This window comes from Microchirus variegatus (genome assembly GCF_963457635.1).
Source record: "Microchirus variegatus genome assembly, chromosome: 19".
Taxonomy (NCBI): domain Eukaryota; kingdom Metazoa; phylum Chordata; class Actinopteri; order Pleuronectiformes; family Soleidae; genus Microchirus; species Microchirus variegatus.
In genome coordinates this window covers 6631212-6658993 of record NC_139820.1, presented here as the reverse complement: position 1 = coordinate 6658993, position 27782 = coordinate 6631212, and the positions used below count along the sequence as shown (strand labels likewise).

General features: G+C 41.4%; 3 protein-coding genes across 3 annotated transcripts; all 3 read left to right on the top strand.

Annotated features, from left to right (window-relative positions):
• Positions 1–290: 290 nt before the first annotated feature.
• Positions 291–10453, top strand: tmc8 (transmembrane channel-like 8; the record flags this gene model as incomplete). Its single annotated transcript, XM_083905660.1, has 25 exons — positions 291–402; positions 896–1160; positions 1274–1422; positions 1583–1717; positions 1805–1857; positions 1947–2086; positions 2426–2573; positions 3418–3582; positions 3708–3859; positions 3947–4022; positions 4128–4231; positions 4365–4551; positions 5092–5240; positions 5352–5495; positions 5747–5825; positions 5934–6045; positions 6802–6828; positions 7492–7773; positions 8065–8361; positions 8613–8885; positions 8997–9332; positions 9918–9971; positions 10062–10172; positions 10254–10278; positions 10366–10453. The coding sequence occupies 25 exons, from the start codon at positions 291–293 to the stop codon at positions 10451–10453; spliced, it is 3663 nt and encodes a 1220-aa protein (XP_083761786.1).
• Positions 10454–12703: 2250 nt separating this feature from the next.
• On the top strand, positions 12704–18089 carry LOC310940670 (Fc receptor-like protein 5; the record flags this gene model as incomplete). The annotated part of the gene is made up of 13 exons (XM_083905659.1): positions 12704–12710; positions 12805–12828; positions 13776–13902; positions 13992–14167; positions 14591–14765; positions 15465–15568; positions 15651–15923; positions 16020–16325; positions 16827–16928; positions 17019–17046; positions 17621–17663; positions 17762–17827; positions 17909–18089. 13 exons carry the CDS (start codon positions 12704–12706, stop codon positions 18002–18004), a joined length of 1527 nt encoding a protein of 508 aa, XP_083761785.1. The 3' UTR covers positions 18005–18089.
• A 356-nt stretch (positions 18090–18445) lies between these two features.
• On the top strand, positions 18446–27277 carry syngr2b (synaptogyrin 2b). The gene is made up of 4 exons (XM_083906162.1): positions 18446–18713; positions 22394–22631; positions 24442–24578; positions 25466–27277. Exons 1-4 carry the CDS (start codon positions 18603–18605, stop codon positions 25724–25726), a joined length of 747 nt encoding a protein of 248 aa, XP_083762288.1. The 5' UTR covers positions 18446–18602; the 3' UTR covers positions 25727–27277.
• Positions 27278–27782: the final 505 nt, after the last annotated feature.

The window sequence follows — 27782 nt, the reverse complement described above, 5'->3', positions numbered from 1 at the left end:
GATGTGTATATAGTGTGAAATATTTTTTGGATATTTTCTGCTACACCCTGCATTTGCCTGTGTCAACATCCTGCCATGTGATTTCCTGTGAGCTGTCAAATTTAGCCACAGTCAGTCAGTCAGTCAGTCAATGTGTGGACAGATCTAACATGTGCCGCACATGTCAGAGAGAGGCGTAAAGGAACAAAACAAACCACAGATCGGCTGCTCAGGGGGCCTCAGAAAACAAGATATTACTTTGGTGCAAATAGCGGAAGTCTCTTCAGTCACAGGTCGTGCCTTGAGTGGAGATGGGCGACAACTTGTGTGAAGAGAGACGACTGGGTGTCGTTAAAGAGGAAGTTCAAGGAGGGAGGAAAATGGAAGATCGCCGTACTGTCAACTTCATGAGACTCTTATCAGGTAACAGAAACGACACAAATCTGCATCTACTCAAAATTTGGTTGTTGTTTTTTTAAATGTGCACAGAATACAAGGTCCTTTTGTATATTGTGTAATTAGGTTGTCGGCTCCCCGATACCTACAGTAGACAAAGAGGTGTGAAAACATAGCCTGGAAAGGCAGACTGCTTTCTCTATTGGAGGAATGCGAAAGGGGAGTTGCTCAGGTATAAATGTGGAGGGCTCACTATGCTCTGGGTTTTTCTCCAGCTAGGATCACTTGTGTGTAGATGTGTAGATGGGTTATCTTTGCAAAGAAAATAAAACCTTGTCAGCCGGCAGAAGTTCTCTATTTCATTCTTCGCAGAGAATTTCCACAACAGTACGTTTTTTGGTTGTTTTTCTAACATGCTCATCATGATATTCATGTCCAAGTAATCAATGGTAATTGTAATTGTAAACACCTCGCATGTAAATTCATGTAAAGGAAATCACGTCTGTCACTGTCACCACAGACGATAGCACTCACTCCACCGTGTCCGAAGACTCCTGTGAGTACTATCAGACGGAGATATTCGATCAGCTGCCCAGCATCCAGGCATGCCGGCCTGGCCAGAGCAGACAGGGCTTTTTGGAAGTCTGCGAGGCCAAGCGGGACAGCACAGAGCCGGGGGAGACGCTCCGCAATCATGGCCACCGGTCCAGAGGATCCAGAGACAAGGAGCCTATGCAGCCACTCAGGAACCTGGCCTTGTGTCTTCAGGCGAAGCGACGTGCCAGGTAGGAGAATTTACTATACACTCCGAGAACTTTTCACCAGACCCAATTACAGATTTCAAAAAGAGAGACGTTCAGCTGAACTCATGAACTGTCATGTCTGTGCTGTTGATTAGGATTCAGAGGAAGATGCAAATTAGCAATATTGGATTTTGGGAGTCCTGGAGGCGGAGCCAGAGCATAAGCAGGAGGAGGGTGTGGGAGCAGATGGGAGGAGCTTTGTCAGCTGTATTGCCATGGCAGCACACGCTCCATGCCGTTGAAGGTAAGACAGGCAGGATCAAGGCTTTAATTAAAAACAATGAGACTTTTTTACTTTAACTTGAGAACTTTAAGACAATGCATACACGTTACACACTGGACATTTAGACTGCTCAACTTAACATTCTAAAGTCTTACAATGTGGAGTTTGATTTGATTTCCAGGCAGGTTTGGCGTTGGCGTGAAGGCCTATTTTGTTTTCCTGAGATATCTGATTTACTTAAACCTCCTGCACTGTGCATTCGTCTGGGGTTTCATTCTGGGGCCGACAACATTTTATGGCAGGAGCAATGTCAGTGGTGAGTCCCGCTTAATGACAGATGAATGAAAAAAAGAAAACTAAGAGAACTCCATAGAGATTGCTAAAAATCTCTGGTGTTTTACAGAACCGCTGCGATTTGGAGGCAACGATTCCATCTTAGATTTCTTCAATGGATCGGTAAGTATGTGTCTTTGTCTTTGACATCCTCAGAACATTAAATATATTTTTTTAAGGCTAGGTTTAGAATTGGATTTTCCTCTTTACAGGGCTATGTGGATCGTTCTCCAGTCTTCTATGGTTTTTATACACGCGGCTCTCTGAATCTGTCGTGTTTAAACACACCCCTGCTGTACCTCACTGGAATCCTCACCATCCTCATCCTCAGTCTCATCATGGTGGTTCGAAGGTCAGTGTAGTCTGAGAGCAGACAGCCGTATCAAATATTCAGCAGTCTTTGCTGACATCAAAGTTTTTGGATGACATACTAAAGTATGACTTTTTTGTCAAAATGTATACGACATGCTTTAATATGACTTTTTTGTCAAATTGTGGACAACATACTATAATATTACATTTTTGTCAAAATGTGGACAACATACTATAATATTACATTTTTGTCAAAATGTGGACGACATACTATATTATGACTTTTTTGTCAAAATTTGGACGACATACTATACTATGACTTTTTTGTCAACTTTTGGATGACATACTGTAGTATGTGATGTGTAATTGTCTGTGACAGAACCACAGTTGGCTTCAAACACAGATGGATGCTCGGGAAGCGTTACAGCATGAATGTGAGCTACAAGATCTTCTGCGGCTGGGATTTCACCGTCCTGGACCCGGCCGCCGCGACTCTCAAACACAGCTTCATCAGGAACGACCTCAAGGTACGATGCCTCCATCTCGAACAAGATGTCACAAAATAATGTCTCATTATAGAGTAACTCACTCACTACGTTGAGAAGTGGAGCCTTCTACCTCAATAATAATGACATTTTGATTGACAGCTTTGTTAGCCAATGACAAGCAGCAGAACACTACTTCCCCTATGTCAGCTAGTAACGCCCGGAATGTTTTGAGTGTAGTTTTGTTTAGACTGGAAAGAAAATTACTTTTCACGGATAAACTTCAAAGGTAAGATTAAGGCGAACCGATTTCTATTCTCTTTATTCTTTGGATTTTATCTCCGAAATGAGGCTCAGCTTTCATTTGAACTACAGGGAGTGTGTTTTTGACAACTGGAACATTGGTAGCCCATATTCTGCAGTTTAATTTGATGCTCAGGGTTAATATATTCTCTCAAGTTTCACTTTACACGCAACCTTTTCTTTACGGAGCATGTCTCAATGTCCCCCAATTTGGAGTTTAAGAAACACGTGTACATAGATAGACAGATAGATAGACAGATAGATAGATAGATAGATAGATAGATAGATAGATAGATAGATAGATAGATAGATAGATAGATAGATAGATAGATAGATAGATAGATAGATAGATAGATAGATAGATAGATAGATAGATAGATAGATAGATAGATAGATAGATAGATACATAGATAGATAGATACATAGATACATAGATACATACGTGGAAAATAGCAATAATAATGAAAATGTAAAAGTACAACAATACTTTTCACATGAAACTTTCTGTTTGAAAAATAAAATAAAGGATATATTGTGCAGTAACTGCAGTTATTTTTGATGCTCTTTCTTACCATTTCTGCAGCTTTTTTTGGAGGAGCAGAGTTTCTCCTTGCGAGAAGCTCAGAGGACACTTGGACAGAAGGTGCGCCTCTACCTGCTCAGGTTCATCCTCAACATACTTGTTGTGTCTCTGCTGGGTGGAGTCTTCTACCTCATCGTCTTTGCCACATGGACATCACTGAACGAGGTGAAGTTGATGCCGACTACATCTAGTTTTCCAGTCCAGTCCAATTTATTTTATAAAGCACCTTTTAATCAACAATAAGAGGGCTAATGAATAATAAAACAATAATAAAAATGTGTGTTTCTCAGAGTGGTCCCAACTGGTTGGTCAGTCTGTTCCTCCAGTATCTTCCTCCCATCACCATCGCCTTCGTCAATCTGCTCCTCCCTCACGTCTTTCGCAAGATCTCGTCCTTTGAAGACTACTCTTCCACCATGCAGGTGAACATCACGCTTGTGAGGTGAGTGAAGTGCACAGGGATACGGGAATGACTGATCGAGTCATTATTTTCATTTGTATTAACACACACACGCTGTCTTTTCATCAGGAGCATCTTCTTGAAGCTGGCCTCACTGGGAATCTACTTGTTTTTCCTTTTCAAAACCATAAAAGAAAATCAGCAGGTGAGTTGAGAGATTTTCAGTGACCTAAACAGTAAACACCGACCAGTATTATATCTACTATATTGACTGATTTACAATTTCCGTCATGTGTTTGATGCTTTACAGCATCACTGCAGGGAGAACCAGTTTGGCAGAGAGGTGTACAAGCTGTGCGTTTTCAACTTCCTTGCCACTTTCTGCACCGCCTTTCTTCTCAACTACCCCAGGAAGTGGGTTCACTCGAAAATCAACAGTCTTTCTGTCTTGTGGTTTGAATGGAAACATACTGTCCTGTAAATGTGACTGTGCGGCGGCTTTCTCGAGCAGATTCCACACAGTTCATGCCTTAACTCTCTTTGACAGGCTGATGCAGGAGAAGTACCCCACGTCCTTGCTGTCCCGGTTGTCTGGGAAACAACACTTTCTGATCCCTTTCAACGTGTTGGATCTGGTGTACAGTCAGACTGTGTCCTGGGTGGGAATCTACTACTGCCCTCTGCTGCCTTTCATAGGAACTGTCACACTGGTGGCCACATTCTACATCAAAAAGGTGATGTTTTTTTGGAGTAGTTACAGAACAGCTTTTATTCCTGTCCTCATCATTCACCTGTCCTCCTCATTCATCTGTCCTTATCATTCACCTGTCCTCATCATTCACCTGTCCTCATCATTCACTTGTCCACTTCATAAACATATCCTCATCATTCACCTGTCCTCACCATTCACCTGTCCTCCTCATTCATCTGTCCTTATCATTCACCTGTCCTCATCATTCACCTGTCCTCACCATTCACCTGTCCTCACCATTCACCTGTCCTCACCATTCACCTGTCCTCATAATTCATTGACGTCCTCATCATTCATTCACCTGTCCCCATCATTCACCTGTCCTCATCATTCTTCTGTCCTCATCATTCATCTGTCCTCATCATTCATCTGTCCCCATCATTCACCTGTCCTCATCATTCACCTGTCCTCACCATTCACCTGTCCTCATCATTCACCTGTCCACTTCATTAACATGTCCCCATCATTCACCTATCCTCATCATTCATTCCGGTAATGTCCGCGTCTCTCACACTGTTTTCAGTTCACTGTCCTGCGATGCTGTGTCGCTGAGGACAGAATGTTTCGAGCGTCCACGTCGGTGTTGTTCCACTTCATGCTGCTGCTCGGTCTCATCATGGCTGCGACCACCGTGGGCGTCGACCTCTATCAGCAAGACTCAACACTGAACACGTCTGTGACAGTTACTGCTGTAGAGCAAACATCACTGCAGCCATATACATTTGAATTTCCAAAGCACCTCGTTTTACTCTGTTGCACGTTCCCTTCATATTCCATGTCCAGGTCGTCCTGTGGTCCGTTTGGAAATGGAGACGCGGTGTTTAACTTGGGCGGAGTGTGTGTCGAAAGTCTACCCAGCCTTGCAAGGAGCACCCTCCGCTACCTGGCCTCCGAGGCCTTTGCCCTGCCGCTCATCCTCGCTGAAATGTAAGTTCAGAGTAAGAAAGTAAAAATAATGACTTATGATCTTTTTTACAGGTGAAAATAAAATAAGAACAAATAATGTGATGATGATCTATCAATACGAGCCATCTGTCTTTAAAGCTGTAGTGTGTAACTCTGAAGACTTTCGGCTTCAGACAACTCTCTCTGTGTTTGTCGGACAAAGATAGTTAGAGGAAATGTGGATTTTCTACTGAAGTACAGTTACGTTACAACACGGCACTTTGTTCCTTCAGAATAATCTTAACCTCCTATGTGTCACGGGGACGAGCCAATCAGAAGGCCATCGAGAGACTCAAAGACATGCTGGTGATGGTGAGAGAGACACCTCAAACAGCTCCTACCTACCTTCAAAAAAAATCAATCGAAGAGAGACAATAATTTATGCTTAGATGTCTTTTATTGTACGTGTTTATCTTGCAGAGTAGTTCAGACAAGCGTTTCCTGGTGAAACAGCACACGACGCTGCTCAGGCGTCACAAGGACAACCGCAGAGCGCGAGCTGCGGCCGTCGGAGAGGACGGAGACGCCGTCAGTGGCTGAAAAGTGACAGAAAATCACAGTTCGCTGACTTCCTCCTGACCGCAGCATGAGCTGCCTGTAAATAAATAACATTAAAACACTCACTTTCACAGTTATATGATGGACAGTGATACAAAGAGTGTAGTTGTTATGCTTAAGTCCGGCCCATTTTTGCACATATAATGTATTATTTATGGCCTGGTCCCAGGTTGGCAACCCAGCCATGACATGACAGATTCATGCATTCACCCCTTATGTTATTATAATGATATCTGACTCCAGATGTGCAAGAAAGGCAGAATGTGGGACTAAAACCAATGCTCCACTGCCTGTCGGGTAAAAACAGTCAACAATATGTTTTGTGTAAATCTCACATCTATGGAAGCGTTATAATTGGTATTTCTCATGTCCTTTTCAAAGATAACGTAATATTTATAGGTATCTTCCATCCTTCCATGTTGTTTTTTTCACTCGTTTGTGTTTACTTAGATCATTAAACTAAAGCCAGACCCGCAGCTCAGTGTGTTATCTATGTTCAACACATGTGCAACACCCTGAGTCCTGACACATACACACACACACAGCCAGAGAAACCATGTCCATCATAAATACATAGCAGTGTTATGAGGAATCTACAGACCCTTGATTTGTTGCCAATTTTGGGTGAGTAACTTGACTTTTATTTGAAACGACAACATAAATGTAAAGTATTTAAATGGACTCGTATTATAACTTTTAACTGCAATGTGTTGTCGATTTCTCTTTCCAGCACTGGCGAGTTTGATCATCGAGATAAGTACGTTTGTCAAAGTGGTGCTTGAGATATTGACGTCTTTTTTTTGTTTGTTACTCATAACTGTGTATAAGCTAAAGATGATCTTTACTCTATTTAAAGGTTCAGTGTGGGACATTTAGGAGGGTTTATTGGCAGCCAAACATATGAATACACCACCCATAAATATCTTTGTACACCTAAAGGGGGTCACCCATACAATATTTTTGTGTTTTTCATTAAAAGTCACACTTTTATTCATCAAAAGAGTTGCAAAATGCATAGAAAATATAGTCAAGACATTGACAAGATTAGAAATAATGATTCTTATTCAAAAGAATAATTTTGCCCTTTTGTCAAAGAACCAGCAAATCTGTTTCCAGCTGTGCTAACATAATTGCACAAGGGTTTTCAAGGGTTTTCTAATCATCCAATAGCCTTATAACGCGATTAGCAAACACAATGTACCATTAGAACACTGGAGAGATGGTTGCTGGAAATGGGCCTCTATACACCTATGTACATATTCCATTAAAAACCAGACGTTTGCAGCTAGAATAGTCGTTTACCATATTAACAATGTATAGAGTGTATTTCTGATTCATTTAATGTTATATTGATTGAAAAAAAAAGTGCTTTTCCTTCTTAATTCTTAATTTAAAAAACATGTCTTATTTCTTTCCTTAGCTGGATCAGTGTCTCTTCATCCAGTCCTGACTGGTCCCCACATGGCCTATCTTGGCTCAAGGGTGGCCTTCCGGTGTATCGCACCCGACGCTCCTCCACCGGTCACCTATGAGCTGATGCGGGATGGTGCGTTCCTCCTCGCCACTGGCACCGATCTCCAAGGAAACCAACGCGCGCCATTCTTTCTCAAGGTCACGACAGCATCAGCGGGGTCGTACCACTGCAGGGCGTCGACTGGAGGAAGCACAGAAGTCAGCAACGTTATCAACCTGAGCGTAGTCAGTGAGTAACAGAAATCACTCACTTAACTCAGGTGCACCCATGGTAAATCGCTGTTGGGATTATCCACAACACCTTATATGGACATCCTGGGGTGTGCTTTTATAGGTCACATATTCATGCTTTAAAACTTGTTGTTGAGTCAAAATTATGATTCATTTTTCTGGCATTTTTAGTAGTGATATAAAGTCGCAATTTCTACGTGACCCCAAACCTTTTGAACAGTAGTGTAGTAATGTGTTGAAATGTGTTCTGAGGGTTAATTAACCCTTACCTTTCTTCTTTCACATCCAGCTCCACCATCAAACACCAGAGTGACCTCTGAACCCTTCCCCCCGGTCGCATACGAGAGCTCGCGCCTCATCCTCAAATGCACCGTCGCCAGGGGCTCGCACCTCTCCTACACGTGGTTTTTCAACAGGAAGGAAGTGACATCTTCGACTTCTTCGCTTTTCCTCCTCGCCGGGAACACGCTGGTGGTGGAGAGGCTGACTCCAGAGCATGCTGGCTTCTACTCTTGCACAGCCTGGTCCATGGTCCATGACACCAGTAGGTTTGCAGCCAGCACCGAGGTCCAGGTGACAGTCAAAGGTAGATATATATAGAGATAGAGAGAGAGTGGGGAAATCATAAAAACCAGACGTTTGCAGCTAGAATAGTGGTTTATTTTTAAATTACCACATTAACAATGTATAGAGTGTATTTCTGATTCATTCAATGTTATATTCACTGAAAAAAAGTGCACATTTTGCAAGCAACCCCAAACTTTTGAATTATATGCTGTATTTTGGCCATATAATTATGATTCATGCACCTGCCTTCCTCATTCCTCATCTCCTCAGTGTACGTGTCAAAGCCAAAGATCTCCTTCTCCATCTACAAAGAGGGGGACAGTTACCGCGGCAACGTCACCTGCTGGTCAACGAGGGGGAGCTATCCTGTCAACCTCTCTCTTTCCGTAGATGACAAAGAAGTGGGATCTGTCACGGCGACGGAATCTCTCGCTGCCTGGTTCCCCGTTGCCATGGTGCCCGGCCTGGACATGGGCGTGGCACGATGCCGAGTTAAAACCGAAATGCAGGAATTGATGAGTGAGCCCGTGACTCTGGAAGTGGGTATGAGCTACACAAGACACATAGAAGAGTAAATGTAATACGTGATAATTCCCCCACCCCCCTACAACGTCTTCATTCATCATCCTCTCTCTCTCCTCTCTGGTCGTCCAGTCCCAGTTGGCGGTGACGTAAACGTGGAGGTTGAATATCTCTACAGAGCCGACTCCAAACTGGCTGCAGCCAGACTGAGGTGCCTGGTCGGCAGAGGGACTTTCCCTCACATCTCCTGGCTCTTGAATGACACCGCCCTTCCTTCCGCTGAGACACACGTGGACGCCCACAGTCAGTCCACGCAGTTTCACTTTGCCTTCGCCGACAATAGACGAACCCTTGTCCTCACCAAGCTGGACTCAGAGGAGTCTGAGTATTACCGCTGCAGGGTCAGGGACGACTACGAGGACTCGGGGCCTTGGGTGGGGAGTGGAGCTGTGCTGGTCCGTTATGCAGGTAAAAAGACATAATGATAATGACATACACTACGGTTCAAAGGTTTGGGGTCACCTATACAATTTTTGTGTGTTTTCCATTAAAACGTGTGGCCCCCGAATGGGAATATTTCATGACGGAGACTGGGAACTAGTGATTTTGATCATTTACTCCTCAGGAAAATGGAAAAATGGAAATTATTTTCTTTATTTCAAACATGGTATGGCATAGAGCAGCGCAAAACATCACTTCCACCATTTTTATATACAGTCTATGATCTACATCCTGGCAAGAAGGCAAAAGAACAGACTCCAATATGTATATCCATATGTATATATATATGTATGTATATATGTGTATATATATTTATATATGTATATATACATATATACATGTACATATGCATGTATACGTATATATAAACATACGCATATATATGTATATACATACATATTTACATATATGTGTATACATACATATATAGACACACACACATATATATACATATATAGACACACACACACACATATATATATGTGTATATCATAAATACATGATTTGCACTCTTCACGACCTCATATTTTGTATTTTTTCACTCTCAATCAGACAGGAGCCTTATCTCCATGCCTCAAGCAACTCCTTCCACTGAAACACCACCAAGTAAAAAAGAAAAACTTGCAGTACATGTACTAACTGTACAATAGGTCACGCCTCACCTGCCTCATCATCGTCTCTCTCTCTCTTAAACAGAGGCGTTCGAGAGCACGACAGAGACTATCGCCATTGCGTTCTGCTGCTTCCTTCTTCTGATGATGGCCGTCGGCGTCGCTTGCATTTACAGGATGTTCGACCCAAAACAAGGTGTGTGTTCACAGGTGAAATTCACAGGAAACGTGAGACAGAAATTCGATAATGAATGTTCCCGTGTCTCTTCTTTTTCAGCTCAGCCACACATCGATATGACAAAGTAAGCTTTGAAGTCAGTGCATCTTAAAGATGGCCGTCTCTGTAACTGAAGCAAAACCAGTTGACTTCTTTACCTTCTCATGTCCAGTCCTCAAGCAATTCCTCTGTCTGAGCCCTGCTGGTCCGGGTCAGGAGAACAGCAGGCTGAGAATTTCTCTGCAGACTATGACGTCTAGTGTCAGGTAAACCAACCACACGCCAACTATAGGAGCCAAATATTATACATATTATACCCTATTTCACCTAGTTATCCTAGTTCCCTGGTGTCCTAATGAACATGTCTGTGACATGCTTTGGTCAAAATACCTTAAGGATGAAGCATCATAGCAGTTCAATCACCCTGCCAAAACAGCCCTGTTCAGATCGCTTGGTTTAGTAGTATCTTTTTAAGTCCACCTTAAAGGTCCACCTTAAAAAAACTCAAACGAAACTTAAAGGACAGGAAATTACATCACCACAGAGGCTACTGGGAGCTAACAGCAGTTAGTATTTGGCTTTTTTCACACTTTGAAGACGGATAGGACCTCCAGAGACTCAAATAAAAGGATTTAAATAATTGGTTCTCAAAGTGCGGCCCGTGGGCCAATGGCAGCCCGCAGAAACATTTCTGGTGACCCGCAATGAATTACAGTTGATAGTTTTAATCCAGGAGCTACTAAGTTTGTTAAATGTTTATTGGACATTACTGGATACAGACCGATCAGTGTAAACTGTAGAACTGCAATCTGGTCATTAAAATTATTACAAATGGGATTTCTTTCTGGGTTTTTTTCCGTTTTTTTTTTGTTTGGCAGCCCTCAGTCCAATTTTGGGTTCCTAAATTGGCCCTCAGGTATCAGAACTTTGAGAACCCCTGAATTGAATGATTAAAAAGTTGATTTTGCATAATATGTCCCCTTTAAAGTATCTGCCTCAAGGCAACAGTCTCTGAAGGATGTAGTGCTTCCAAAGAGCCCTCAGAGAGTAGAGTCTCTTTTTGGGCCTTCGTTACTAGCTCAGAAGCGTGAGCCGCCCAGGTCAGGTCCTCCTAAGACTCCAAAGAAGTGAAAGACACAGATGAATCGCGTCAGACAATCGACAAAGGAGGGAAATCAGGAAAAACAAATACAGGAAGTAAAACTATGGCACACACTCGCAAGAACTACAAACTAAATAGGAAAACTAAAAGATGACACAAGGGAAAATCAGAGGAACCCATAAATAAGAACTGAAATTCACAAGTTGAAGAAAATAGAAACTTTTTTTCCAACATAGAGTAACCCAGGGGTCAAGATCCAGGGGTCAGTTTGGTTCTAGTCATATATAGAAATTGGACACTATGTTAAACTTCTAATCATCCAGTTATAGATGTTTTTACAGGACAATGATTTCTTACTCATTTACAAGAAAACTATAGATAAAATAGGAACTTCCTCGGAGGGGAAGTGCTTCTCGAAACGAATGATCCGGCCTCATGATTGAAAAAAGAAATCAAAAACATTTACAGAGATATTTATGAAGCGCACATTTTGACCTTTCTGCGTTTTTGTTTTTTTTACTTTTGCTGATCTACTTTTATTACAAATGTATATATTTTTCTCTCCACATATGACAAACACAGCTCTGTCCAAGAGACCAAGAGATCTGAATATGGTGAGACAGGACGAACCATCACCACTTATAGTTGCATGTATTACTTCCTGTGCCAATTTATAACAGGGTGCAAGAAGCAGTTATTTTACGGGAAAACTACTTCATACTGTCTTTTTTTTTTTTTCAAAATAAAATGTTTTAAATTTGAATCATATGTCTGACTTTTCATCCTTTGGTGTTTACAGAGAGGGAGGGTACAGCAGGGAGGTGTAATGTAATGCTATCAGTTATTTGCACGTGTGTGTGTGTGTGTGTGGGTGTTCTTGTACTTGTGGCATACTGAGGACCAGTGAGGGTTTTTAACCAACAGAGTGAGGTAATTTTTCCAAAGTGAGGACATTTTAAACCGGTCCTCACTTTGTTTTCATTGAAATCACTTCCTTAGGTTGTAAACATGCTATACTCTGTTTTTAACAGAGGTCCAAAAATCTGTTTTCCAGTCCTGGTGTTTCACACACTTTTTTGCTCTGGAGCTCCACCTGCAGACATTTTATGGTACTGCGCCCAGTAGTTCTTTATAGATGTCATTCATGAAGTAGATATTTGTAATTGTGTGTTGATTTATAAAGTGGAAATGCTGGTCCTCAATTTGTCAGCACTTATACCCGGTCCTCAGTATGCAGCAACTACAAGAATGTGTGTGTGTGTGTGTGTGTGTGTGTGAGATGCTTCAGCTCTGTTTGTAACTGTCAACACTCGATCCGCCGCCACAGTTGAGCGAAGTCATGTTTGTCGTTCATGGGAATAAAGTCACCGTTTCTCCTTGGAGAATGTTTGCTTCTGTTTTTGTGGCCATGCTGGGTGAGCTCATCAACACAAACGCGCCACACTTTCCATCGCTGTGATGTTTGACACATGTTTTAAACCTCTTTAATGTCTTCTTCCTTTTTTACAGGCGTGTGCCACTGTAGCAACCACAGTAAGTCTATGTGTGTGTGTGTGTGTGTGTGTGTGTGTGTTAGTCAATGTTAGGTCCACTAATGGCTCAATACTACTTTCACCCTTTGTGCTCACATGGCACGGATCTGTGCCACAGGTTTACCCTTGGTAAATTGCAGTGGGAATAATACACAACTCCTTATATGGGCATCCTAGAGTATATTTATATTTCACATTTATAGGTCATTTTATATTGCAGATTTATTTTTTAAAGTAAAACTATTAAAATCCAATTCCGTTTTTTTGGTTTTCTTCACTTTAAGCGGTTGATACATGCAGTAAATCTTAAATAAGCAGTCTTGTATAAAGTATCTTAAAGGGATACTTGAGTAAAAGTACAAGTATCTTTACCAGACAATGACTTTGGTAGAAGTTGAAGTTACTTTTTTATAATATGACTGAAGTAAAAGTCTTTAAAGTATATGACATTTACTGTACTTAAGTATCAAATGTTATTTTCTGATATAAAATATCTTTCAACTGGAAGGTTGTGGGTTCAATTCCCGGCTCTGCTAGTCTATATGTGTCCTTGAGCAAGACACTTAACCCCATGTTGCAGCATGTGACCATAATACCAACTCTTCTTCTTCTGATTTTATTTGGTAGTAACGAGTAACAAAGATACTATGTAATAGAGGAAATGTAAGTAAAGTAAAAGTTGCTAGAAATATATTCAACAAAGTAAAGTACCGATACATGGATTTTGTACTTGAGTACAGTAACGGAAGTATTTGTACTTATTGTTACAACACAACACAACACAACACTGTAAATAACTGCGAGATATTGGACAAAAAACACATTTTCTGGCTCTTTTACAGGTAAAATATGCAGAAGGCGTTAAAGGGTTCATTTTAGCAGTTCAGAATGTCTATACCGTCTATACACTTGTTTGTTTTTCTTTCCCCTTTTTCTCTCTTGCCATAGATGGAACAATCCTGGGGACTCCAGAAATCTCCGGCCCCTCGGAGGCTTTGGTGGGAAAGTTCCGTGTTTTTACATGTGACCTTACACCCCGCCCACAGGGTGTAACTGTTCTCATGACGTTATTCAAGTGAGTACCGATACATCAGATGTACCCGCTGTATTACATTTAAAACATTTTATTTAGTAATAATGATTGTAATTGTTTGCCTTTTACAGGACGGGCAGCAATAAGACTTCGTTGGGTGAGACCACCTTACCGGATTCGAATGCTGCATCCATTATCTTGATAGTTAAAACGTCTCATGAGGGACATCTGGTGTGTGAGGCCCGAGCGCAGAACAACTCCAACATAAATCCAACCGTCAGCAACACGCACTACCTGAGGGTTATTGGTGAGTCTCTTTGTTAGCAGCGATGTAGATGGCTGTATGAATCTGTGGTGTTGTTGTTTCATAGCATTCGTAATGTTGCATTAACCCCTGGAGTCTCACGTGGCACTTGGGGTGTGTTTATAGTTCTAGTCATCGCTGAGTGAAGGAATGGAAAATGTGTGTTTAGGTCATAAAGGAAAGATGAATTCCCACTTTATATTGTCATGATAATCAATTTTGATTCACAAACATACCTTTGGTCATTAGATTACCTCACTATTAGAATTATTGGCAGTAAAGTGTTACCAAAAACAAAGTTGCATCCTCTTGGCAAAGAGAATTCATATTATTTGTTGACCATGAAATCATTAAATTTATGACGACAAAGCTCCTTTTTAGTCATATGACACGAGACCTGGATTAATTGCCGTGTTTGTCCTGCAGAGCCAGTGCGAGGCGCGAGGGTCATCGCCTTTTCAGATCAGTTCTTTGAGGGGAAAGAACTGGAGCTTCTCTGCAAAGTTAGTGCTGGAAACCACGTGTCCTACGAGTGGCTGCTGAATGATCGGCCCGTCTCCTCCACTCATGTTGCGTTTACCAATCGTCTCTTGATTGACAGGTCAGTGGAATCTCATTCAACCAGACTCACACACTACTTGGACCACGGTGTTGGGAGCAGCAGTTTACTGTATTTAAGTATCAAAAGACAGTTTCTGGTGTAAAATGTCCTTAAAAACAGCCACGGTAGCTCAGTGGTAGAGAGAGTTGTCTGTCAACTCAAAGGTTATGGGTTTGATTCCCGGCTAAGCGAGTTTACATGTTGATTGTCACACAGGGACAAGGATTTGGACCTAATTGTAAGGCTAAATTCCTAAGAGGGAACAACTACTAACAAAAACAGGGCTAAAGCTTACAAACAAAAAACACTATTTCAAGGAAAGCTAACAAACATAATCACTCTTTCGAGGAAAGCTAACACAAAATCACTCTTTCGAGGAAAGCTAACACACAAAATTACTCTTTTGAGGAAAACTAAGAAACAAAAACTACTCTTACGACGAAAGCTAACAAACAAAACCACTCGTTGGAGGCAAGCTAAGAAACAAAATCATTCTTTCGAGGAAAGCTAACAAACAAAAACCACTAATTCGAGTAACGCTAACAAACAAAAAACGCTCTTTTGAGGAAAGAGTGGTATACTGAAGTACACTAAATGTCATATACTTTAACACTTTTACTTAAGTAATATTATAAAAAAAAGTGACTTCAGCTTCTACCAAAGTTATTTTCTGGTATGATGGTGTTTTGTCATCTTCAGAGCCACTCCAGCAGACATCGGCGCCTACGTATGTGCGGCTTCAAACAGCGTCAACGGAACAGTCCTCACCTCCAGAAGCTTGAAAGTCAACATCACAGTCAAAGGTTAACTGTTTTTGTTTTGTTTTTTATCTTTGGCGAATAAAATCTCCTTCCACAAAGTAACATCCTCTTCCCCTCCTTCCAGCCGTGGTGTCAGACCCTGACATCTCCTTCGCCGTGTTAAAGGAGGATTCCCATAACTTTTCTGCTGTGGTCACGTGTCAGTCAGCAGCCGGGACGCCACCCGTTGCGTTTTCGCTCTACAACGGGACACAGTCGGTCGCCAACGTGACGAGCGCAGACAGACGTGCCGTGTTCAGGGTGCCCATGGTCTTCGGCGAACACTTGGGAAATTTCCGGTGCCTGGCAAACAATGGAGCAAAGACGGCGTCCAGTCGGTGGCTGCCCATTAAAATTGGTATGTACATTGTTTTGAAATTGCCTCAGTGACCGATGAAGCTAACCAAGGTTATTATAGTTAACGATAACTAATTGAAACTGAATCTTTCTCCAGAGAAAGTCACAGGGCCCGTGTCCCTTAGCTACGACTACGACACCGCCGAAAACTTCGCCGTGGTCGGCGTGCGCTTGTACTGCAAGGTGGCAGCGGGTTCTTATCCACGGTATCAGTGGTTCCTCAACAAAACCCTTCTACAAGACCGCGGCAGCTTCTACTATGTGTTCGACCAGCTGCCGGAACAATCCATACTCCTTCTGTCTGTGGGGAGGAGCAGTGCCGGGACATACCACTGTGCCGTTTCTGACAGCTTTGACAACACCACGACTATCAGCAGCAGGGGGCGATACTTGGATAAAGAAGGTAATGCCGATTGTTTTAATTGAACCGTCACAGTTCAAAGTCCACTTGGCTCGTTTTTTTGATGCCAAAAGATGCGATATAAAATGAATCATAACTGTGATTCAACAACACATAAGAAATAAACGCACACCCCCAGGATGTCCATATAAGGCGTTGTGTATTATTCCCACTGTGATTTACCAAGGGTTAACCAGAAGATTAAGAACCTCCTGACCAAGATAGGCAGGAGCAAAACACTACAAGAAAACAAATAACAAGAATCCAGATCAAATGTACGAGCACATGATGGAAAACAAGTGAAAGCGTTCAATTAAACTAGTTTCCAAGTGACATATTCCATATGCAAAAGGTGCAGAATGGACCAAAGACCTTTTACCCAGTTCAGTACAGGCTAACGGAACAGAAAGCAACAAATGATCTTGTGAAAAGGAAAGTGTTCGAATCAGCACTTCTCTACGTGCAGATACCTTATACCCATTCTTCTTCCTGTTTCTTCCCCAGTGCTGAACCGTCTCCCCGTCTTGGTGGTGGCCGTTGTTTTTGGATGTTTCATATTCCTGATTCTCCTGGTCGTCATTTGTTGTGGATTTGGAGTGTTTTATAGTAAGATCATACCTTTGGGTAAAATTCCTGTGTCCTGATTTTTTCTTATGTTATTCTTCCTCACTTTTGACACATTACTTTTCTTTTAAGGCCGAGTGGAGTATGGAGGAAAGGCTTTGTAAGTTATTTCTTTGTTCAATTGTGATGAATCAATTAATCATTTTTTATTTAACACCTAAGCCTCAAAATGCCTGTCTGGACTTTGCTAATTTTAACCATAAAAATGGCCAAAAAATGTCCTTTTTTGTGTCCAAACAGTGGCTGAAAGTCACAAAACAGCTAGCTACGCTAATGCTAATCGAAATTTGAAAAAAAATTGCGTTGTGCCTAATGAGGTTGCACAGTGTTTGTATTATGTTAGTCCTACGCTAATGCTAATCGTAGCCTCGCTAGCTTACCTTTGGAAACAGGTTCGCCAAGTTAGCTGCAAAATAGTAGCATGCTAATGCTAAATAAATTGTTGCTAAATAATCGTTGTTGACACTCGGACAAGGTTAACAGGAAACTCGGGGAGGGAGGAGAATCGCGTGACAAACAATGTATGTCCGATTTCAGAATCTTACAACTATTATATTTTTAAGTCTGCGCTGTTTGTCAGATGTTTTGTCAAAGGATGCCACTGCAATAACAAATCTACCTAATCTCTATACCTACCTACCTACCTACCTGACACCTGTCTGTTCTTCTCTCAGGTTGGGGATGGAGAGAATGGGAGTGGCCTATGAGGGCGAGCTGGTCAGTCAGTATTTCTGCATCTGCATCCTTCAAATATTCAGTCTGACACAACAGTCCCACGACATCATTGCTCTCTTCTGTTTTTCTTTTCTTGGCAGGATCTGTCGGAGTACAGTGACGGCGCTGATGCCCTGAGGACAGTCGAGGGCGATGGGTTTGATCAGGTGAAACATTAAAGTTCAACGGTCAGCTGCAAAAAACATGTAAACACTGTTAACTGCCCCTGTCTGTGCTCTCCTCTTCAGGCGTCTGAAGCCTCTACAGATGAATGGCCCCAAATATCAGAGCGCAAGAAGACGATTGAGGATGAACCGATTGACGTGCCTTTAGGATTCAAATAGTTTGCTCCATATAAACACCATATACGACTGTTGTAACTGCTCATAAAACATTACATTTCTTGGTTTGATTAAAATGTTTTATATGTTATATGTTAAAATGTTTCATATGTTATATGTTTGTAACTGTATTTTTTTTGTAATTAAAATAATAAGGCTTTTGATTTTTTAGTGCTAAATGAGGCTAACATAGAAAGTTTGTGAGCCATAAAGAGCCGGGAGCAGAGCCAAAAGATCAGAATCTTTGAAAACATCCGGACTTCCCATCACTTACACCTGCATCTCACGCCACGCCTCCTGCTACTCACGCCACGCCTCCTGTACAACCGCGAGCGTGAGTGGGCGTGGCGTGAGCGGCGGATGTGGTTCGTCCCTCTGACGTACAGGCAGACGCTCGCGCGAGGCTCCTCCTCCTCGCGCGTCGTCGACGCTGGTTGAGAACAAGACGCCGAGGCGCTGCCGGGAGGAGGAGGCGGGAGGCGGTTGTTAGGTTGTCAGTTAGTCGAGTTTCGCTGGTAGTGAAGTGCTGACGGGTCAGCTCAAACCACTCGTTTATCTGCAGAGGACGGAAGGAAGGAAGGAAGAAAGGACGGAAGGAGACATGGAAGACGCGGGCGGTGTTAGCGCGTACGGAGCTTCGCTCGCCGGACGAGGTTTCGACTTCTACAAGTTTATCCGACAACCGCAAACTGTTGTGCGGCTCCTCAGCTGGGTGAGTGTGTGAGTGCTCCGTCTGTGTTTGTTTAAATGAGAAATAAAGGACACTGAGAACAGGTGCGTGTGGCACACCGCCGTAGTGGAGAGAGTGTTATGTGACGCACATGTGTATTTTTGTTTGTTATTTTGGCCAGAATAACTACAGGCTAGCTACTATAGAGAGAGCGTCATGTTTCAGGCAGCTGGTGTATGACAGCAGCAACATGGTGACAGCTCAGGTCAACACTGCTCTATAGTCAGAGGACGAAAGACAGGAAACTTTCACACACACACACACACGTTTGTGTATCATTCACAGTGACGACATTCATAGACATAATACATTACTTAACCGTCACAACTAAGTGCCTTTACCTTAACCCTGAAAAAGCCATTTTAGATATGTCTAGAATGTGAGCACCAGCCAAAATGTCCTCACTTCCTTAGGTATAAACGTTTTTTTTTGTCCTACTGAACCATAACCAGCTAATAATAACAATAACCCCTCACCTTAACCTCATCTCTGTACAGTAAGAGGAAATGCAACACACACATGATAAAAAACAGTTTAAAATACAGTAAAATATGATTTTAAAAATAACTGCATCAGTCGATTTTGGTCAACTGTGATAAAAGTCTAGGTTGGACCAGAACCGTGTTATAAGTCCCTATAATGGAGAAGTTGTGCATGCAGGACGTGGTATTTGCGTAGAAAGGGGAATTCATACCAAGGGAAAGGGAAAGTGGTTGCACACTGCTGATCACCTGTTGCTAGGCAAATAATGACACGGACACTGGTATGCAAAATGCCAAATGAATCCCAACCAGACAGGTGTATGTGTGTGTGTATGTTTGTATGTGTATATATATATGTGTATGTATGTGTATATATATATATATATATATACATATACATATATATGTGTGTATATATATATGTATGTATGTGTGTTTGTGTGTGTGTGTGTGTGTATATATATATATATATATGTACATACACATACATATATATGTACATACATGTACATATATATGTACATATATATACATATATATATATATATATATATATATATATACATTTACATACATATATATACATATATATATATATATATATATGATCTCTTGATATGGATCAAAATTTTAAGATTGTTGTTGTTTTTATGTGCTGGTTTCAGGAGGCGTTGGTTTGCTTCTGGCTAATGTTCTGTAAACACACAGCAGCCGGAAAACACACAACTCAAACCTGAACAATGTGTGGTGGATAAGGACACTGTATGTGTGTGTATGTGTGTTGTATTTGTTTGCGCTTTATAGGACCTTCTCTGGCATCAACACTGACCTTGTCAGGACCAGTCGTCCTCATGGAGATCAACACCTGGTCCCAATAATGAGGCAGAACCTCCTTTTTCTGCGGAAATGGACCAAGTTTAGGCCCAAGATTTAAATTGTGGTTAGGTTCAGGTTAGAGTTAGAAGTTAGATGTGAACGAGTTGCTGTTGAGGTTGGGATAAGGCTTTGTTTAGGCTGTCCAAATGAAGTGTGCAGTGTCTTAAGAAGAAACATTTGTGTGTGTGTGACACCGAATATATACATATATACTGTAGTTGTGTCATTGGTAAACACAGGCTGGTAAGGTGATACTCTTGCCTGGCTGAACCAATATTACTTCAGGGGGATTTGTGTGCGTCTCTCTCTCTCTCTCTCTCTCTCTCTCTCGCTTTACTATTTTTGATTTTTCAATCCATATGTTACGAAAAAAACTAAACCAAGCATTTACAAGAAAGGAAAAACTAGCAAACCCGCTTTTAAAAACGAATTAAAACTAACTTTAATTTTTTTCAAGGCCCAAAGTGAAAACTAAATAAAATCTAAAACTAATGAAAAATCACAAACTATTATAATCGTGGTACACACATCACATCACCCCTGCTTCAGTGAGCCGGATACAAGATACAAGGAAAATATTGTTTGCTGTGTAACCCTGCCTACATGTCCCATAATGCACCACACCTGTTCTGAAAACAAGGAAAGGTCTTGTTCAATGACTGAGCCGATTGTGTCTTGAATGTGTGGTATTTATGCAGTTCTGTGTAAAAAAAAAAAAGAAGAATCTATTGACATGACATTCAAATTGAAAGACTCCTGATGTTACAACACAAGCGACAATATAGTAATTCAACAACTGTGCAACAATAAAGACAAAACAATAAATGGAGATGAATCGCATACAGTTTAGCTCCCTTAGACCAGGTCAGGAATCACAGATGGGTTGCAAAATATATATTTTTGGGTCACCAAATAAATTAGCAGATTTTTTCCCTGGCTGTTTATGCGTTAAAATTTTAAATAATATACATACAAGAAAGTTGCGATTAATTTATGCAAGTTATAAGGTTTTGCAAATGTCTGCTTTATCTTTTCAAAATAATATTAGATGTCACAGAAATATCAGTAAAACATTGTTGTAATGTTACATCGTGCACAAATTGACTCGTCACATTAACATTAAACAAATTATATTCAGTGTAAGTAATAATACAATGCACTAGAAAAACGAATAACAAATGACATGCAGCAAGTTGAATAATGGAACAATACATCTTGGTGACAGATGTCACAACTCTGCATCGACAGACCTTCATAATATCCACTTACTTTTTGTACATAATGTAGGGTGGCCCAGAAGTGGAACACAACAACATTAACGGTTTTCCTATTGTTTGTGATTTGCACTTCAGGGCCACCGTACATATGGGACATTTTGGCATTGTTTCAAATCTGTCTCTTTGGAAGGCCCCCACGTTCTACTTCTCTAAACGCCTCCTGCTCATCTTCTTCTACCTTTTTTTTGTCCGGTGGGATCGTGGCCCCTCCTTCTTCCCACGCGCCAAACAGTCCCCCTCTATCCTCCCTCCGAAATCTCATTACGAGTGCAGTTAGAGAGCTGGTGGCATCTCTGGAGTCACATGGCAGGCAGCTGCAGTCAGAATGAGGTCACATGGTTAGGTGAGTAACCAGAGCAGAGAGTAGCAGACCACAGGTCGGTCCTGGCAACAGTTAATAGTTTCTGCTTCATAAAGCACGCCACGGACACAAGGACATGGAGGTTCTTTAAATGGATGCAAACTATGCCTTCTGGTTTTGTCGTACATTTACTTATAAGCAGTGACTATTTGAATCAACCTTTCTCGTTTGAGAAACTGAATCAATATTTGCGATATCTGTACCCTCTATAGTGCAAAGGCAGCTGAATTCACATGTTGTTTTCATCACATTGTTTATCCTGGGGCTCGTTTAGTGACAGCCAAGCTCACTGTTGTGTCTTTTTCAAGACGGTTTAATCGCTTCAAAATCAAGATAGTTTTTTGTTTTCGATTAGAGAACGCCATTAGAACACAGGAGAGATGGTTGCTGGGAATAGACCACTATACACCTACGTACATATTCCATTAAAAACCAGACGTTTTGCAGCTAGAATAGTCATTTACCACATTAACAATGTATAGAGTGTATTTCTGATTCATTTAAAGTTTTTTCCTTCCAAAATAAGGACATTTCTAAGTGACCCCAAACTTTTGAATGGTAGTGTATCAATTATGCTAATGTTTTAAGCTGCTACACTTATTAAAAAGAACATCCTATGTTCATGAACTACTCTTTAACCTTCCTCCGTTCTCTGTTTGATTGCAGTTATTTGCCTTGGTGGTGTTTGCCTGCATCACAACAGAGGGATACATCAACAGTCCAAACAGTGCGGAGGCAAAGTGCATCTTCAACCAGAGCGACTCGGCGTGTCACTATGCCGTCGCCATCGGGGTGATCGCCTTCCTGGCATGCATCGCTCTGCTGGTGTTGGACGTTTACGTGCCGTTCATGAGCAACGCACAGGAAAGGAAATATGCCGTCATGGCTGATCTGGTTTTCTCAGGTGAGCGTTGTGTTGACGTTATGGTCCTCAAAAGGAAGAAAGATTAGGGTTTAGGGTTATCATTTCCTTTCCTCAAAAGGAAGAAAGATTTTATTTGTGATCCAGATATGGATATGGATTCAGAATTTCTTTTTTTGTTTTGCTCTAAACCCTCGAATCTCAAAATTGTCTTGGCCCTTCCAAACAAAAACATTTAACCAGCGAGTGCTTTCACGCCAAAATTTAATTAGTTTTGAACCCGAAAAACTTGGTTTCCAGGGAGTACCAATACATCATCAGTGGGCGTGTCAATGTATGCTGGAGACAAGAGCAAGAAGAAGAAGAACATGAAGTGGACAAAAGATATGATCCGCCGTGTTGCCTCTATTGAGCTAGCTTACACTCGAGTTGTGATTTAGCGACGCCCACCGTCGATGACGTGTGGTGGTTCCGCTTGACTGGTGTGAATGTGGCCCGGTTCGCTTGAGGGCAGCAAGGTTCCACACTTGGACAGATCTATAGAGTCTAAACAGGAATCATGGCGTTGCGCGCGAGTAATCTTCAGGAGTTTGCTGTTCACATGTGACAAATGCCGCGGGTGAGTGCAGGACACTTGCTATGTGACATTTTGTTTTCATACATACAGACAATCTCTGGACTTGAGTTCATGTCTGAGAGCAGCTGTAGTAAAAAAGAACCCTGGTTCTCTTGTCAGCTCTGCAGCGTTTTTAGCGTCTTAGCTCGTTGTTATGATTTTTACAGCTCTGATGAATTGGTTCAGTCTTTACTCTTCCCACCAGTCTTGTGTCTAGACAAAGAGAGCCAACTGTGCACTGCCAGCTCTGTGCTAAACAATGGACAAACAAAGTTAGTGACTACATGACCTTGTGTCAGATTCGCTATCAACTGGAACAAGTTTAGGTGGAAAAAAATGGCCCATTTTGATGCCATAAACCTCACAAGTGAGAGTTTTCGTTTTTCCCCAAAGCCAAAATGACCAATCAAACCAATGTTGGACATTTAGACCAACATTCTGGCAAGAGATCACCATCTCGACAGCAGTCTGTGTGGATTTAGAGCCTTTTAAAGACCTACATCTCAGCAGTGAATCTGGTTAAGTCTTGTGCTTTTAGACGTCACGACTGATTTCGATGCGTTTGGTCACAATAAACAAAAGCGCACTGCTTTGGTCGCCTTTTAACCCCGTCTTAAACTCATTCATGATGGAGCTTTCTATCAGCTGTGAGTTGAGTATTTCATGAATAAATATCTGAACTTAGCAACCAGTGTAAATGTCTTGATTGGATCGGTATTATTAAGTTGTTTGGCGGGTTAAATATGATCTACTATTGGCACTTTTACAGAATAATATATACTGTACATTGGAGAAGCCTCTAAAGCATGATTTATATGAGGAGAGCATCATTAATTGTACTCATCCCCTAAAGCGATTATTCCTCCTCATAAATCACCCTTTATTTCAACTTTCCTCATACAGAGAGCTTTGGTTACTCGGTGTTAATACGTGACAGACGCCCCGGCCTGCTTTCCTGACATAAACACAACACCTATTATTCCTCGCTGCATACAGTGGAGGAGCGAGCAGCGGGGTGTAGGATGATGACCTCACGGGTTCTGCTAAAATTAAACATTCATTCAGTCTGCCATTCTTTACGCGGACAAAGAAGTAGTCGTTTGACAAACAGCTTGTGGTCATTTGGGCAGATGGCGACAAGAGAGACGTTTTCATTCCGTTTGACGTTTTTTTTGTTATTTTCCCCTTTCCTTCCAACAGTGTGGAAAATTAATCATTTCTATAATTTTTTTTTAGGGCTGTGGACCTTCCTGTGGTTCGTGTGTTTCTGTCTGTTGGCCAATCAGTGGAGTCGCACTCAAGATGTCAGAGGCATCCCAGAGGACGCCGCACGAGCCACCGTGGCCTTCTCCTTCTTCTCTATCGCCACCTGGGTGAGTTGTTGGAGCAATAGTCTAATGATATACACCATTTGTTGACCAGACAAACATAAAACATTATTAGGGTTAGGTGACACATAGCATCAGAACCATCCCTTATTGTTTTATTCTGAATTAATGTAATAGCTTTTTGCTTATTGATTGATATAGAATTCAGTTCAAAGAGAGTTGGAAAAGACTTGTTTGAAAGCTGTGTCAGATATTTTACAGCATTGAGCCACCTGTTTATTGTCCAACCTTTGCCTGGTTGTACAGCTGAAGTCATAGATCTAGATTTGTAGGCCGGTGCGTTCAAGCGCTGGTGGAAATGTCTTGTCTCGTGCGTGCGTGCGTGCGTGCGTGTATGTGTGTGATTAAAGCACTATATATGTATGTATGTACTGTACATACATATATAAACATATACATATATTTATGTGTGTATATATATATATATACACACGTTATATGTGTGTGTGTGTATATATATATATATATATATACATACACATATATATAAGTATATAAATGTATACATGTGAATACATATGTGTGTGTGTGTGTATGTATGTATGTGTACATATACATATACATATACATATACATATATACTCGATGTAGTATACCATAGTCATAGTGGGGATGTAACTGCGTTTCTCCTGTCCTGACCTCTTCAGCGGCTTCCTGGAAATTGCTTGTTACATAGGCGGGGTCCCGTTCACTCTCACATTTGCACCTATGTGTTATGTATGCACATTTGGAAGCTACTAATGCGTCAAGAGCCAAGAACTTTAAACCCATGTACTGTACATTTGAATATTTTTAGCAGCGTTAAATCGGTGATTAAATACTGGTGGGAAAAGTACCTGGACTGACCGTGACATTTTAACCCCACTGTGCAGGGAATCCTTTCCTACTACGCCTTGGGTCGTTTCCGCCGCGGTGTAAACGAAGTCACCATCCCGACCTACACGGAGCCGCCAGCGGATCCCCACGCCACCTACCCTCCGACCTATGCGCCCACCTCCTACAACCCCACCACCTACACTCCCACCACTTACACGTCGTATCCCAGCAATGCGCCCGACACGCAACAACAGCCGCACTTCATCACAAACCCCCAGCCACAAGGAGACTTTAGCTACCAGCCGCCCAGCTACTGAGACAAAGGGAGCTCACGCTGATGATGATGGCGGCGGTGTGTCCTCGGTCATGCAGTAATCCAGAGCTTTTTACATCTAGTTTCAGCCTTATTTTCCATAAGTGTTGTCAGATTTTTAAGAACCAGATAGGGGACACAACAGTTTACTTCAAAGGCTCTATGGTCAGATTAGAAGACATCAGGCTAAGATTAGTGCAGGCTATTAGGTAATCTGACCTTAGACCTCTTTTACCTCAAATGGGCTGATCCTGAAGGAGAGAGGTTGATAAAAAAAAAAAGTGTATCCAGGAGGTCAACAGTCGCATTATTGTGTGACTCAACAAAGCTCCAGTCATAGTGGGAGGAGGATGACACTGTGTAATCTCTTCCGTCTCTGCTGAAAGAATAAGAATGTGCATTTGTACATTTTTATGGCTGTACGTGCCTGATTTATTTTATTTAGTCGAGTGAATTGTTCCCCTTCTGTGCCGTTTAGGTGCCTTCAGGAGCTACAAGTGGTTTAGGATGTAGGTATTAAATACAAGTATTAGGTGCAGCGGTGGTAAAGACTTCTTGTCTCACCATCCCAACCAGCCAAAGGACATTTCAATCAGAAACAGACTTGTGTTGAAATCTTGTTGTATGTACATACGTATATAGTCAGCGTTGCCCTTTAAACGCATGGCTAACATGCAGATAGGAGGGGAATGCTTCAAGATGCACTTACTACAGGTTTATCCACTCTCACGAGTAACTTATTAACTCCCAACAGCAACAATTCTGCTCCTTCAGGCGGTGAGTAGTTAACACCTCACACTTCCTCCAAAGTCCTGGCGATATGATTTCCTGTTTTTGAAGGCGAACAGCAGCCTGTGTGTGTGTGTCTTTACAGATGCCAGATTAACACCTCAGCCAGCGATGGGGATGATAATCTAACACCTGTCCTGGTTAAGGTTGTTGCTTTATTGTGCCTGATAGTCATAGTTTAACATTTTCTGCCGCCTTCTGGCTTCTGTAGATCAGTTTTTCTATTGTTTCAGGGAGGATTTAGACTGACTTCGCATCTGTAAATGAAATAGTAGAAAATAATTATTATAGTAATTAACCATGGTGCTATTAGTGGTACTACACTGGATACATTTGTAATATTAATTATGTGGTTTAGCCGTGCGGGGAAATAAATAAATGTGCGTAATTACTGAAACCAAAATATATGGAGAACATTGTTGATAATGTGTGCCTTCAGGAGAGAAGGTGAACTTAAAGGGTGTGTAGCTGTGTATATGGAGTGATGTTATATTATGGCTCTCAGAAATCAGTTCATCTTTTTTGTAATTAACACTTGGAATGTGTATTTATGACAGACCGACTGCATTTCTAAAATGTTGTTGTAATGAGGCCACATTTTATGTTTGATTCTAGAATGATTTATGATGCATCCTTTAGATAAAAACTCTCATGCAGCTTGATTTGATTTCCATATTGGGGTGTTCGCAGCTTTATAGCAATTTACTTGAGACATTTTGTTTGTTAAAATAAAATAAATTAAAAAAAATCACTCATGATGAAAGAGAGGATAGTTTTCCATTCCACCATGCCAGGCTCTTAAACTGGTTATTTTAGTCCACTGTGGCATGTGAGGGGGGAACTGGATTACATATCAACCAACATATACTTGTGTTGTGTAAGTAAAGTTGCATTTCGCAGCAGCAGTCTCCATGAATGACACCGAAAAGGCTTTGAAATCATAAATGTTTTACTTCAGGACCACGTCTGACTTTCCATACAAAGTGAAATATGACTTCATTTAGAATTTATGCAGGAAAATACATTTGTATATAATGAAATAAATAAGTCAAACCTTATATTAGACAGGAGAAATCTTTAGTTAAGTTGGAGTTCGGGGTTTGACATTAAGTTGATTAAGTTCAAACAATTAAAACAGGTCACAAATATAAAAAGACTACTGAGCTGTTAAAAACCTAGAGAATATGACACCACATAAAAAAAACATGTTCCATTCAATTCTCTTAAACCACATAAATACAAAAAAATAATTTCTCGGCTTCTGTAACATG

Coding starts and splice junctions, on each gene's coding strand:
- syngr2b (XM_083906162.1), top strand. CDS start 18,603: ATGGAAGACGCGGGCGGTGTTAGCGCGTACGGAGCTTCGCTCGCCGGA. Junction 22,632..24,441: donor GGCTGATCTGGTTTTCTCAG/GTGAGCGTTGTG, acceptor ATTTTTTTTTAG/GGCTGTGGACCTTCCTGTGG. Junction 24,579..25,465: donor TCTTCTCTATCGCCACCTGG/GTGAGTTGTTGG, acceptor CCCACTGTGCAG/GGAATCCTTTCCTACTACGC.